At 37.1% G+C, this 15,796-nt stretch overlaps 1 protein-coding gene across 1 annotated transcript; it reads left to right on the top strand.

The window, feature by feature from the left end:
* Nucleotides 1-91: 91 nt before the first annotated feature.
* On the top strand, nt 92-5,066 carry dleu7 (deleted in lymphocytic leukemia 7). Its single transcript, XM_056771886.1, has 2 exons — nt 92-3,863; nt 4,447-5,066. Exons 1-2 carry the CDS (start codon nt 3,585-3,587, stop codon nt 4,651-4,653), a joined length of 486 nt encoding a protein of 161 aa, XP_056627864.1. The 5' UTR covers nt 92-3,584; the 3' UTR covers nt 4,654-5,066.
* The last annotated feature ends 10,730 nt before the right edge of the window (nt 5,067-15,796 follow it).

Raw genomic sequence — 15,796 nt, 5'->3', positions numbered from 1 at the left:
ATTTTATTGAAAGATTCCTTATTGTTTTATAACAGTGGAATAGTCCATCCAAGTCATACCAAACCTGTATGACTTTCTATCTTCTGCGGAACATAAAAGGTTTTTTTGAAGGCCGATGATAATCAAACTTTGGACCCCATTGACTTCCATTGTATAGACACAAAACCACGAAGACATTTCTTAAAATATCTCCTTCCATGTTCCACAGAAGGAGTCAAATAAAGGTTTTGTATGACATGAGAGGAAATAAATGATGAATGAGATTTTATTTTTGGGTGCGCTGTCCCTTTAAGATACTAGAAAGATGCAGCTTCTATTGCCAGAGCCCTTCACCTCGATACTGTTCCATGTGTGGATTTTACTCCGCTCAGACCAGTTATTTTCATTCTCAATTCAATCTCTCATATGTGTAGATCACAGATATTGCTGCTCTGAAGTCGTCAAGCGTTTTTGTGACCTTTAGCATTCACATACGTACTTTGGATAATTCACAGAGATCTGATGGATTAGGGATAGGGGATAAAATATTAAGTTTAAAATCATTAGGCCTATGGACTGTCCCCACCGAGATGATAAACCAGGCATGTACATGTGTAAGTTATGGAATAAAAGATGTGTTGTTGACATTTAGGCTGACCAAAGTTTATAAAACTACAACATGGCTCCGCCAGGTTTAGTTTTTTCCTTGACCCACTTAAAGGAAAAGTGGGGATATTTCAATGTATGTGTCGTTTTTGTTTGTACCTTTTTTGAAAGTTATGCATCAATTTAGAAAGCTAGGGAATTGCTTTTGTGTGTTTTGTCCATAAGGGATGATGTTTTCTGATCTGGGATGGGTTTCCCACCATTGCTACTGCATATTAAAAAACTGGACTGACCCCAGAACAGTTTTAGTGTGAAATGTGTTGATACCAACCCTGGTCCAAACTTGGGACTGATGTTTTATAATGAGGGTTCCCATACTGGGTTTGAGTTACAAGTGGTCGTCTCTGTTAAACATATTTTAGGGATATGTGAATGAAGGCCACGTGGATCTTGAAATTTAGTCTGTTAAAATCTCACGATTTATTTATAGTTATAATTTATTATAATCCTTTAGATCAATTAAAGCGTTCTCTATTGGAACGGCAGTTGCTTCGCTTCATTCTGTGAAACTCAGGGAGCGTAGAAATCTGTGTTTTGAAATTGAGAATATACTTAGAAAGGCATTAAATAATTCTTAATAACACTCCTTATATGCTTTTTGAAAGAACAAGTTTTTTTTGATAATGTAAACATCTACAGTTGGTTTTAAAGCAAAAGTTAATTTCAAAAGCAAATTTGTGTTATTTTTTACTCGCCCACATGACGTTCAACTTGTTTTTAAGGAGTCATATGACACAGCTTAAACAAATATTAACCATTGTTTAAGATGTAATGAAATGTGTATACAGGATTTAAGGTTCAAAAACGCTGTATTTTCCACATACCGTGCATGTTTGCCCCCTCCTCTCTGAAACTTTAACATATTTTTAACAAAGCTCATCGCTCTGAAAAGCGAGGTGTGCTATGATTGGCCAGTTAACCAGTGCGCAGTGATTGGTCGAATACTGCAAGCGTGTGACGGAAATGTAACACTTCTTACCATATTTGGATCATCAGGTTCAAAAGCAATTGTACTGACAGGTACGCCCACCTTGCTTATACATCTGGGCCGTCTTAGTCAACTCATACAACGAACTGACATAGATTTGTAGGGGTGTGGTTACACCAGGCGTTTCAGGCAGGTCTGGGTGAGCATTCGCTTTTAGATCGAATGCATCTTTTTTACTTCACTTTCATTGTTGCAATTTTACGTGTCTAATGCATGCATGAGCAACTTATAACACACCAACGACACAAAAAACATGTGTTTGCGTTTAAAGTCATGTGGGTGAGTAAAAAATAGCCCAATTTTGACTTTGGGATTAACTTTTTCTTTGAGGTGTAACAGACCTTGCACAAAAAGTAAAGGTCAACAGTGAAAACTGGTTTCTTGTGCTCTTTACTTTTTGGTGTAAAGATGATTTTAGTTTTGAAAAAAAAGCTTTTTAAAGTGCAAAATGTGAGAAAAAAAATGAAATTCACCTTTAAAGCAACTTGAGGCTGAGTAAATGATGATAGAATTTTATTGGGTGAACTATCCCTCTAAATCCTACTGGAAAAGCTACACCCAAACACACAACAAAGCACCTTTGTGCTACATTTACACATTTGGCAGAGTTTCGTTCTACTTTCACAGCTGATTGTTTACCTTAGTAATGTAATTAAAACCATTTTTATCAGGGATCCCTTAAGAAAACTAATTATGGTTTTATTATAGTAAAAGTGAAGTAGCCGTATTGTTAGGCTCATTATCATGCATGCATGTATTGCCACAGTTTCACTACAAATATCACAAGTAAACTATGGTAATAGTGAGACAATAAAATATCTTTTGGTAGTGTGGATCTACTTCCACCAAAACAAAAACTATTTACGATAGTTAAACCCTGATAAGTTTTTGGCAGTAAATAGTAAATAAACTCAATCACAATTGTATTTCTGCTCCATTGAAGTAGCAAAAACTACTCAACTTATTTGATGCCTTCTAGGATACTTTCTAACAGCATCCCACCTGTATACATTTTATTGCGACGCCGTAAAGGAGATATTTGCAAACTAACAGTTCTACTAAGACACAAAACTAGTCAATAGTGCTCGTTTGGTTTTCCAAATGCTTCAAAATATTTTCATATTTTACATATTCACATTTTTGTTCAACAGAACAAAGCATTTTGAACAGATTTGAAACAACTTGAGGGAGAGTAAATGATGACAGCATTTAAATATTTGGATGGACTATCCTTAGTGGTGCTCTCTTGCTTATCATTAACCAGATGACATCCACAAATAGAACCCAACAGTATAAACACCCACACAAACCTTTCTCCTTTCCATTAATCCTTCAGTATTTCTGTGATGGCTTCTATTGTTTTGTTCAGCAGGGTGAAGACCCTATTTGTTTCGGTTGAAACCTTTAAGGCTTTAAGTTGCGAAACGCGTGTTTTAGATGATAAGAGTGCGGTTTTAACACGCATCCGGTCTTGCGCATCTTTAAAATTCAGCTGCTTACCGAGCAAACCAAACAAAATGAGTCAGATGAATGACCCTAAATGTAACCACGGATTACTAAACTAACCAGTTCAACTAGTTTTTACTACTGTCTCACTACAAGGTTGTGCATGATTTTAGTTAAACATTGTGTTAATCAAACCACAATAGTTACACTTTTTCCATCGTTTACTTTCCTAAGGCTTTAAACACCTTCGCTCCCCACCCCCCAGTCATTTGTTTCCCGGACACCCCTCAGTGAACGAGATCAGGTCACATTTGCATGTGTAAGCAAGCGCGCTCATCCATTGCGGACATAAATAAGGGGGAAGTCTCTGAAGAAACTGTCTGTGGCAGCAAAAATAGAACGAGTCGTGACCGTCTCTTAAAACACCAGAGCGCGTGAATGCGCGCAGGGTTGCGAGCCGGCCGCCTGACTTGCGTTAGGGCTATTTGGCACCGTTGTGTCCAACATGGGACGCTGCTTCTTAACGCATCAGATCGATGCCTTGAATATTCTCCATGAGCTGCAAACACACAAGAAAACGCGGAGCTGCGATGGAGACGGCGCGCGTCAGTCTGGGGTAGCACCTGTCCGCAGGTGCGAGTCGCGCAGGTTGAAGACCATCGCGGAGAGAGCGCGAGAGAGCTGCGTCACCCGACTCATCGATATATTGACGCGGCTGATTTCTATAGAAGAAGACTTGATCAAATGCGCTTCTCAGCACGAAAGAAGTTCGCTCAGGAGCAAGGTAACACTTTCACTGTTCGTATTTATGCGATTTGCAATTTAACCACAGCTATCACAGATAAGAGCATCCGTGTCTTTACTATGGTAGGCCACTCTGTAGTAAATTGTAGTTTATATTTGAGAAATTAGACAGATTGACATATGTTTGTTGGTATTAACTATAATTAAGGTAGTCAATTGCGCAGAATGCTTTAAAACCATATTAAAGTTAATAAACACTATAGTATCTTGGCGACAGTTTACCATAGTAAATGGTAAAATGTGCTACTGTATTTTTATGTACAAATATGTATGTTTCAATTGTTTCTCTGTTGTGTTAACGCCACACGTTAAAAGTATGGACACATCTACTTATTTTTTGCTTTACTCCTGAATCTCTTTGGGGAATTTAGCATGCTTTTACTATAGTACAACTATATCTTGTCTAGCATTTTATCTAGTCATTTATTATAGTAATGACAAGTGTTATTGACAGAACAATGGTTCATTGAGGGTATCAGTCAATGTTTAATGTATTCAAATGGGTTTGTCATGAAATGCACATTGTTAATGGGTGTCTTTAAATGCGTTTCCGTCTCTTGAAGGACAGCGTTGACCTAAAGAACATCTGCTTAAGGATGGCTCTCGGTGAAGATGCTTCGTGCTCGGATAGAGACGTGAAGGAACTTCGAGATTGTCTTCGGCTCATCGTCAGCAATTTGCTCGCAAGTGTGCAAGATGAGAACAGTCTGCCCTCCACCATGACCAGACACAAGCTGAGAGAAATATCCAACTCCTTCCCTGATATCTGAAGATCTCTAGATCTGATATTTCATGGCATTGAACTCTAAGGAACCTCTAAGCTACTTCAAAGATCACGGAGGACTGACTTTTCTAAGGAAAGAACTATACTGACAAAAGTGAAGATGTTAGGATTTTCGTTAGATTATGAGGTGTACTTCATAGTTATTGTTAGAAATCAGACTGAAACTCTCCAGAATCATGCCAGAGTGGCCCACAACATGACGGTACAGGTAAAACGAGTCTGAATGTCCTGAATCTGCTGAACTCGCCGGGTGGGATGCCTGAGCAATGTCACACCTCAGGGATGTGTTTGGTGTGGCAGGCATTGTCATCAGATCGTAAACAGAGGATCAGCTGGATGGGAAGTCAAGTGAACTGGTTGGAGGATGAGTGTGTTTAAAATACAGTGTTTTGCTAAAGTATTATGTTACCTTATTACTAATAAAGTCACTTTTGGTGTTACATCATTTTTTTCTTTGTTTAATAATTATCAAATCCGTATACCATTTTGGTTGTAAAGTGGATGCTTTACATTTAAGCATTTGGCAGACACTTTTATTGCATTATACTATACGTTTGTTTTTAAGTATGAGCAATCCCTGGGATCAAACCCATTACCTTGACATTGCAACACCGTGCTCTAACCACTGAGCCACAGGAAAGCTAAAAATGTATAAAGGGTTAAACCTTACACGGCCTTACATTTTTATCATATTTGTATTTGTTAACTGCGGTTATACAAATGTTAAATACTAAAAAACACGCTTACCATATAAACATATATGATAAATACTACACTTATCATGGTTCCTGTAGTTAGAGCAAATGCTCAATTTAACTTAACTGTGGTTTTACTAATAATACCATAGTTAAACTGGTAACTGTAGAAGACCATGGTCTTTTCCATAAAAGTTGTCAGCAGTAGGATGTATAACATTACCATCTCCTGTCGCTAGATGGTGCACAAAACCAGCATTTTACTTAAATTCTTAGTTGCGCTTTCAATATATATTTATTTATTAAATTAATAGCAATAATGTTTCTCATAGAATTTTAGCATAACCATCAACTACTTCCCCCATGTGAGGATATTTTTAATGAAGCTAAGAACTGTTGGACTTTACTCTCTTATCATGAAGTTGAGTCTATTGCACGACTCTCTCTATGAGTGTTATGTAATTTAAGCAGAAATGATGAATGTCAAGAAACCCATTTCTTGAAAGTCGTGTTGTGCAACATTTTCATGATATATTTATGAACAATTTCTTAAAAATTGTAAACGCTTAATCAGGCAAACGATCATTAAACGACATTACGACGTATAAATTGAGTTTACTACACTACAAATTATTCAAATAAAATATTATAAGCCAACTAGAGTCAATTAAAATCAAACCATTCAGTTTCGTTTGCATAAAATCGGTAGGCACATATGATGTAAATAATTGTTTTAGTTTTACTTTCCAAGCCCCAAAGATGAAGTGGATCAAATTTATTAACAGACGTTGACAGACAAAATTATTTTAACTGTAACTATGTAAAAAATACTTTACATTACATGTATTAAAAAATACTTCGGCATTTAATATTGTTCAGTCTCTTTGTTTACAAATGATGAACTCGCAAACTTTTGAAGTCTGCTTACGCAGTATCATGTCAGATCACTAGAGGGCGCCCTGCACACATGTTTACATAAAACGTCACGGGTACAAAACCCATTCAGTACGGTGTTTATTAGATGGCATCACATGCCATCTGTTTCACATCTTTAAATTGGCTTATTGAGTGTGAAAGATTCCCCCACTTGTACGTAATGACGGTATGTTGTTTTATATTTATTTTAGGTTTACCATCCAAGAGGAAGTGTTCTGGTGACCAATTGAAATATCTTACTATCGAAAGCAAGACAGTCATTTAAAAATGTCCCAGTCATATTTGCCAAGTTTTGTCATCTAACAAAACTATAGATGCATGTAACACTTTACAGTAAGGTCATATTTGATAACATTTGTTAATTCGTTAGCTAACATAAATTTACAATGAACAATACCTCTACAGAATAAATTAATCTCATTTTATGGTAATGCTCACATTTACTAATATTTTTTATTATTAAAAGATGTAACTGTTCACATTAATGAACATTCGCACAGTGAACTAACATCAACCATTGCATAGACATTTACTATAGCTCAAAGTTAGTTTATGTAAGCTTACACATGTTTTGCCACCCAATATAATTATGAATCTCTAAATTGTGGTTAATGTCTTCAGGGTTAATGTGAAGTCAAGGCTGACCTGAAGTCTTATTTCAGACTCACGGAGGTCTGGGTTGAGCCATTGTGAGCTCACTGACAGACCCGTGAGAAGACGTTGTGGCGACTGCTGACAGTATGCAGTGGGATGGATGTCTGGGGTATTATGTCACTTCCTGGGACACGGTGAGACCAGACCGAGACAGATGAGTAAATGGATGAGTGTTGTGTGAGCAGAAGATCAGACGAGAAAGCTGAGCTCTGTTGGGGGTCTATAACTATCTGTCTGTCTCTCTGTCTTTCTTCCACCCACGCTGTCCGTCTCCAAATGAGTCTTCTGTGTTTGCTGTATCCATCCTGTTCTGAACTTGACTGTGTTTGTGTTGTTTGTGCTTCTTTTGTTACATGTGTTTACATAGAAAAACAAGCTAACAAGTTAGTTGTCTTGCTTTATTTATTTATTTATCATAAGATTCTACGGTTACTGCTAGTTTTATTGCGTTCACTCATCAAAATGATGTTGATTGTTGATTTGTTTTTAGATTTGAGGATAAAATTCACAAATTATAATCCACGACAGTTTTAAAGAAGTAACATCTTGTAAAGCTGGCGCTACCAAAAATGGCTTTTGACCCAAAACTGTTTTGTTACTGGGATAAACCTCATGTGACAACTTGCCCCGTTCTCTTTTATAATATCACCTTCCTCTCATCTACTTCCTGCCGTCATTAACTCGCTCTTCTCACGCAGATGTGTACATGGTGAGCATCTGGTTTCGGGCAGGTTTTTCTCGCGGGGTCACATTATTTTCTTAACTTTCCTATTAATTCCACTCTTTCTTTTTTCTCTATTTCGCTCTCCTCTGATGCAAAGCCAGTGAGGGACTCATGGGAGGTTGTGACCGGAAGCCCTGAGTGTGTGCACATGTGTGTAGAACCTCACCCTGTGAGTGGGTGGTGGGTGATGACCCCTCACTCTCCAGCACTCTTGAATCCGCGTGTGCGTACGTGAGGGCCCCTGCCCCCAGACGGCTATCTCCCGGGTTCAGTCTCACACTGGCTGAATAGAACCTCCACTGTGTTCAACTGCGGGGCTTTCCCGCACGCTTCAAAGTATGATTCATTATCCAATCAGAGGGAAGGTGACGCATCCCTGAGTGATCTTATCGAACCCGGTGCCCACGCTCAGCCTTCCAGATGCTCCCATTTGCTTAAGAAACAGAATGAATGGGGTTATTTTTAGTTTGGAGAGTCTTAAAAATAGACTTCACGGGGTGTGGTGGGACCTCTCGCCATCACGGCCCGCATCTGAGAAGAAATGTGGTCAGATGAAGTCACGAGAAATTTCGTGACTCGTGTTTGGTCATTTTGAGGGGTTTGGCGCAGTTTACTCTATTGTGTTTTAGAAACGGATGTAAATGCATTTATTTTGATGTCTGTTTTAGTAACACCAAAGTTTTCAGTGTTTAAACTTCAGGATATTTATTGCTTTTAAATATCAAAAAGATGCCTGAATATGTGTTAACCTAAGTACATTATTGTCTGTTGCCATGAGAAGTTGTCAAAGAGTGCCAATGTTCATTTACATGTTTTTTTAACAGAGAGGTGCAGTTCATACTGTCATCGCAAAGTAAATCACAGATGAGATCTCCTTAATAATTACAATTACAATTAATTTTCAATTACAATTAAAAGTCAATAGGATCAAATGGAGAGATAATGTTTATGTATAAGTCAGATATTTCTGCTAAGAAAAAGAGGCAGCAATCTCATAAACGTCTCTTAGTTTTAGAAGAGATTTCACCAAATGTCACAAACTGAGCTCAGGTTTGTCAAGTCTGCCAACAAAAGTCAATATTATTAAAGATTTCTCTAGAAACTCAAACATCTCTCATCAAATTTACCTAAATCCAGAGTGTTCTGAGACAAATCTCTGAGCTATACGAAAGAGCAACAGCTGATCAATGAAATATTCCTCTGGGATTTTGCTGTTTCACCTTCAAAATGAAAATTCTGTCATAATTCGCTCACCCGGTTGTCTTTTTAAGTACAAAAGAAGTTGTTTTGAAAAATGTTGGCAACCAAAAACCGTTGCCCCTTGACTTCGATTATATGGACAGAAAACCAATGCAGGTCAATGGGGACCAAACGGTTTTTGGATACCAACGTTTTTCAAAATATCTTTTTTTGTGTGTTATGCAGAAAAAAGAAAGTCGTACAGGTTTAAAATGACAAGAGTTTAAATAAAAGCAGAATTGTAATTTTGAAGGTGTACTATTAGTTTGATCTACTTAAGCAATACTGTGGCACACATTTAGTAAGTCTCAAGTTTTCTATTTGTGTATTTTTTACAAAATAAAAAGTTCTCACAAATGTATAAAGTTTCTTTTTGACATCAGGCAGTTTTCTTTAAAAGCATTCGGTTTTAACAGAAACAATGCGTTTTAAGTTTGTGTTATATTTGTGTGAAGAACTGCCATAGTAATTTGTTTTTGTTCATTTCTCATCAGATTGATCTCTGATTCTTTGGTGATGAGTAAGTCTGTCTTTACGAGAAAACAGGAAGCTCATGGTCTCTATTGTGCTCGGACTCGAGGAAGGTCACGAAAACAGTTCTTTGAGCATTTAATGAGAGGTTTGTGGTTACAGTATGTTTGTATAAACAACAATTAAACGTGAAGATATGCATTCTCAAGGCCTGTTTCAAAAACTTCAGACTGTATTCAATATTGGGTTTAATGGCCTATGGATATTCCATTTTGAATCCAGTTAGTATTAGGACGAAACCAGTTCTAAACTGCAGGTGTAAACTGAGTTTTGACCCATTTTGTATGTGGGTGTGCACGAATGCCTTCATATTTCCATTACAAAAGGACGCTGCACCAAAACATGTGAATGACAGAAATTGCAAATACTTATAGTCTCACTGTTTGAGTTTCATTGTCTGCGTGAGTCACGGGGAAGAATCCCTTTCTCCGGATGAGAATATGATGTAATGGAAGGTTGAGGTCATCTTGTGGTTGCCACAAGTCGAGCCTTCAATCAGATTCTCATAAGACAATTAACCTTCACAGAGTCTCTTTATTTCTCTGTTTTTGCATTCGATTGAGTCTGGAACAGCGGTTTTGAAGTCAAGAAAGCTTATTTTGGTAATAAGATGCATCACTGTCTGACTAACCTGACCACAGTCGAGAGGCGAAGACTGCAAATTCTTGTTTTAAACCACAGACTAAATTTGAGCTCACACCTGCGATGGGTTTGAAATGTTTCCTGGGATGTAATGAAAGAACGTACGGCCTCGGTTTTGACTCAATTTTAGACTTGTGTAAACTCTCACACCATGGAGTTCTCAATTAGGTTTAGACACAAATGAGAAAAATGTTGAGATATTTTAGAAATATATAGAATATAAAGATGATGAGGATAGCATATCTTTGATCGTTTTGATTCAAAGATTTTGATAAGAGTTAAAATCTTGGATTTTGGTGTCTTGGCCAATTTAAGACTTCTATAATGTCCAGATCGCTTCAAACTTCAAACGTTTCCTTTGATATTTTCTCTGGCGATTGTTCTAACTTTGAACAACACTTCTCACATTGTTCACATTTCCTGATAGCACACATACATCTGGGAGACGTCTATTTGATATCTGCATTTACATTTGCAATGTAAAGAAGATGTCTATAAGATGTTTATGATTTAGAATGTATGTAAAATTATAAATTATAAAAATGTTTTTTAAGACGTGTATCAGATGTTTACAAAGTGGATGTTTTCCAGATCTTTAGCAGACATCTTAAAGACGTACCTGTGCACTCTTTGTTGTATCCCTTATTTTTGGAAACCGTTTTGGATGAAAGCATCTGCTGAATGCCTGAATGTAAATGGCAACATTTTTCATATTTTTTCAGTCAGGAGAAAATAAGAGAAACTGGACAAAAAGCCGTTCAAAGTTTTACAACCTAAACTAATTTTTCCACCTCTTACCAACTCAAGCAAATCAGGTTACAGAAATCCTCTTTTTGGATTATTTTCCTCGGGTTCAGTCGTTGTAGCTTAACTCGCTCTCCGCCTCTTTCACACACCAACAAATGTAAGAATATAATTTATCTCACGGTTAACATTCGCACCAGAGTTCAGGTAACTAAGCCTTCACTTCAGAAACCTTGGATAGGTTTCTACGTCTCTCTCCATGTGTCTGCAGGGCCGTGTTCAGTTAAAGTCATGTGTGAGCGTTTAATTGAAGACGTATGCACGCTCACCGTTGCACCCTGTCCCTCTTTTTGACACAATTGGACCGGTTGATAATGTCTCATGGGAGACATTAGTCAGTGAAAAAGCAAATACTCCATTTCGAATCCGTGTTTTCAATTTGCAGGCACATGGTTTGAATTAGGGTCATGCTTACTGAGGTGGGTGAGTGGGAGGCTTACCCTCAGGACAGAGGTGAGCGAGGGCTTTCCATACACCCGCAGGAAAAACACACCCACATTTACACGTTAGGAATCAGCTTTGTTTTCTTTTCAGTCGCATTAAGGATGGATGTTTGAGAATGTAATGTTTATATTGATTACAGTGGTATAAAGGTGTGTAAAAAATCTTATTTAATGCTTTTTTGCAAGCAAAATTTGCTTTATGAGTTACATCTTTTGTGAAAAATTATATTGTAGAATCATCTAGACTTAAAAAAATGTAAGTATTTGATGTGTCCCAGATTTATGTCAAACCTGCACTAGTTTGAACTAGTTAAAGATTGTTGCAAAACGACATTTTGAGTTTAAATTGTGCTTATTTGTGTGTTATTTGTGTTAAATATCAGACATCCATGTTAATTTTTTTATTTAACAATTTTTCTTTTGCCACTTTACATAAATGCATTTCGGCAGATGCCGAAACTTTTTATTTTCTATTCCTTAACATTAAATATTTATTTTTTCATATTTATTTTACATTCTTGCACTTTGGCAGAGGCTTTTATCCAGATCCTTTTATTTTTGAATATTAATAATTTTTTATATTTATTTAAATGTTTTACTTTTGCCACTTTACATGTGTGCATTTTGGCAGATGCTTTTTCCAAATCTTTTTATTTTGCATTCATTAACCATTAAATATTTATTTTACACTGATTCAGTTTGGCAGAGGCTTTTATCCAGACACTTTTATTTTTATTCTTGAATATTAATATTTTTTTATATTTATTTAAAAAAAACTTTGGTCAATTCACATTTATGCATTTTGGCAGCGCCTTTTATCCAGACGCTTTTTATTTCTCTTCTTTAATAAATATGTAATAGCACGTAAGTCATATTTCCATAAACAGCTTCAAGCAAAAAAAAATCAAAGATGTGTAATTTTGTTGCCGAGCTAAATCTAAATCAAATTTTGAGATTTATCTGAGCTTTTTCCCCTAACCTTTAAAAAAGCATTTTTTCATTGAATTTTTTTATTCTGTAAACAGGCACGAGGGCAAGTCTAGAATTCTAGGATTACATCATCCCCTATGATGTCATCATCATTGGGTGACTTTGGCACGCGTTATGAACGGGTGAAGTCAGGCAGACATTTCGCTCTCGCTGCCCGGCGCAAATCATTTATTACGAACCCTCGGGCCACTGTATCCGTACATCTGTTAGCCCCACAATACTGTCGCCTCTCCTTTCATCACACCTGTCTCGTCAAGGGGAACGTCGACCGAGGGTGACGTCTTCTACATCTTGAAAAAAATTCAGTTGTGTTTCTCTCTTAGGGGACATCATAATGATTTGATTTACTGGCCGTCATATGCTTAACCTCGCTCCCAAACACAAATGCACGCCTCTCCTGGCAAAACCAGCGGTGGCAGGGATGGGGCTGCCGGACATCTCAGGACTGAAATCACATTCGTTCTCATTAGATTCTGATAGTGGCAGCTGCACGAGCCAGAGTCGTAAAAACTCACTACCTCTCTTGCCATTACCTCATTCAGATCACATCACACCATGTCAGCCCTTCTCCAGCACGGCTGTGTTCTTATTGCCGATTGCTTACTTTTTTTGGCTTGTCAGCCTTTCTGGCTACTTGTCATATTAATCTAGTGAATAGTAAAGACGTGGCCCGTCCTCAACCTGGAAAAATTAAGCAGGTGTGTGGTCGCTGAGCAATGTGCATAAGAAGGTGATATCAAGATGTCAGAAAAAGAGATATATAACCTGCATATGTGTAACACAAAAGAAGATATATTTTGAGAAATGTCTTTATGGTTCGTGCCCATACACTGGAAGTCAATGGGGGTCACTGTTTGGTTTCCAAGGAATCTCTATTTCAGATTCATCAAGGGCAGTTAATGGCGGTTAACTGTGTTCAGTTGTCCTCGGCCTAGCGAAAAGCGCATTCTGCCCCCCACCCTTTTCGCTCATTTGTCATTCGCAGTAAATATTTTGTCAGGATGGTTTTTACAGATGGCTGTTTGTTTTACAGCAATGGCGGAGGTCAATAGAGATTGGCTCCGTGAGATGGACTAGCTCGTTCCCCAGAGACATCTGTCCGTAGTGAGGCCCGGTGATAGATGAAGAGAGCGAGGGATCGGGTCCATGTTCAGTTGAAGTACTCCATAGCTTCCATTACTGTGGGTGACGCTGTATGATGAACTGTTTTATGTTCTGTAGTCTGGCATTTGTTTATTGGACAGCATTGACCCGCTGTTATGTTGCGAATGATTTGTCATTGGGGATGTAGTTAATTGTGTTTAAAGATTGACAGCCAGATTTGTTGATGTTCCAATAGACATCTTAAATTTATTGTGTTTTTGATATTTTACATAAAGTAAAACACTGTATATCGTCGCTGTGCATCCTGCTTTTCAGGAAATGGAAAAAAAACTAAGTTTTTGAATATTTTTATATATTGTGTTTTCAAAGTTGACATGCACTTTTATTTGGTTAGATATTTGCAAAACCCACATTGACAAGCAAAAAGTGGAACTAAAACAAATGATTTATGACAAGAAATAAAAATCACGGCAGCAGCGATATGCAAAATATTTTTTTTACCATTGCATCCGTTTTGGTCTGTAACGGCCAGTCAATTCCCAATGGATAAAATCCAGCCAACCCTTCTGTATATTTCCCCATTGATTTTTATTTGTATGTTTGTTTTTTGAATATGTGTATATTTTCTGTGCTAAATTAAAAAATGTAAAGTTTTTTTGCATATGCCTACCTAGATTTATATTTATAAAGATTTAATGGTCGTGGATATTAAAAGGAAATAAAATGACACAAGGAAGGGGATAACAAAAGGTTTACAATTACTAAAATAACATTTTGTCCTTATAAAAGAAATGTTGTTAGTTGTAAAATGTATCAAAGCTTTTAAATGGAAAGCCTTATTTGAGTATTTAAAAAACTCATGAAAAACAATTCCTCAGGGGTGAGGAACAGGTTGCGAACAGTTGACTGTCACTGTCACTACGATCTTTCACCCAGAATAATTTTCCGAGAACTTTGGGGTTTCTGAAGCATATATCAGCTTTAGTGATGAGACTCACGGTATGAAAGACGTAAATCAAACAAAGCAGTAAGGGCAATAAATTTTAAAATGTATCTTTTCATCAGCACTAGGTTTTGCTTACTGGTTTGATTTATTGGCAGGTTATCTGTCTTGCATTCCCGTCTCATGCACGCACACACACATACACACACACACAGGTGAAGTTTGTCTCGCATGCAGAAACCGTTGTGAAAGCCAAACACACAAGACCATTGAGATGTTTCTTGGGACCAAGCCACATACAGTGATGTCACTGTGCTTATTCTGAGTCTTTTCCTCTAATGTATGCTGACTTAAGCAGTCGAGCACACACACATACACATATTACCTCCAAGGTAATATATTTAAAACCCCAGTGTGTGTGAGAGTGTGTTGCGTTTTGCATAGGCAAGATATGTTGCAAAGGTTTTTTCCTGACTATTGTTTATCACAATATGAACAAAGCCAAAGTCCACTGGATGTGTTTTAAGTTGTTTTTCTCTTTATCATTTTACATGTGGTTTTATGTGTATTTGTGCGATAACTGTTTACCTGAAACTTTTATTGAAACCATATGTCCACTCTCATTTTCACATCTTTCAAAATCTGTATGACTTTTTTGGTTTGTTTTCGTATAACAAAAACTGCCCTGTTGTTTTTAATAAAGTGGAAGTGAACGGTGACCACAGTCGACAAGATTTTCAAGGTTAGCATTTTAACACATATCTTATTTTTAGAAAGTTGCTCACACAAGGTTCTCGTGGTTTCAGAAAACTGTGAATCTGTCATACCGACTCTTTTTAAGCATCTTTTTTGTTCAGTGTAAAGCTTGGTAGGCTGTGGTCACCATCCACTGTCATTGTTTAAAAAAAGAGGTGTAAATTGTTTTGGTTTTTAATTTATGATCTTCATGACTTCTTTTGTGTTCCATAGAAGAAAGAAGTGATGCGGGTTTGAAATGACATGAGGGTGAATAAGTGATGAATCTTAATTTTTGGGTGTACCGCCCCTTTAATGCCTGTTTATCAATAGCTGAGTTTTATAGCAAACTTTTACATGATGATGAAAGGAAGATTATCTTTACTTTGAAAACAGTGGATATGAGAAATGCATTTTGTAAAATATTATTCTATTTCTTCAAGTGAATTTATAAAAGCAAAAAGATTCCTTTATCCTTAATAACAAAAAAGCGTGTCTTCCTAATAAAAGCTAACAAATGTTCTTTGTTTAAAAATGTGTCTCTAAAATAACAGTTGCGTGTATTTTAACATCTCTCCCAACTCTTATCATTTTTCTCTTTTCTTGTTTTCCCAGCAACACTTGAGAGTCTCACGGATCTAAACCATCTCTTGGTCCCACAACGATCCCTTTGGGAGCGAGACGCATTG

The sequence above is a fragment of the Triplophysa dalaica genome, chromosome 2 (assembly GCF_015846415.1).
Source record: "Triplophysa dalaica isolate WHDGS20190420 chromosome 2, ASM1584641v1, whole genome shotgun sequence".
Taxonomy (NCBI): domain Eukaryota; kingdom Metazoa; phylum Chordata; class Actinopteri; order Cypriniformes; family Nemacheilidae; genus Triplophysa; species Triplophysa dalaica.
The sequence above is the reverse complement of the archived record's forward strand: the minus strand, read 5'-3'. Positions and strand labels throughout refer to the sequence as shown.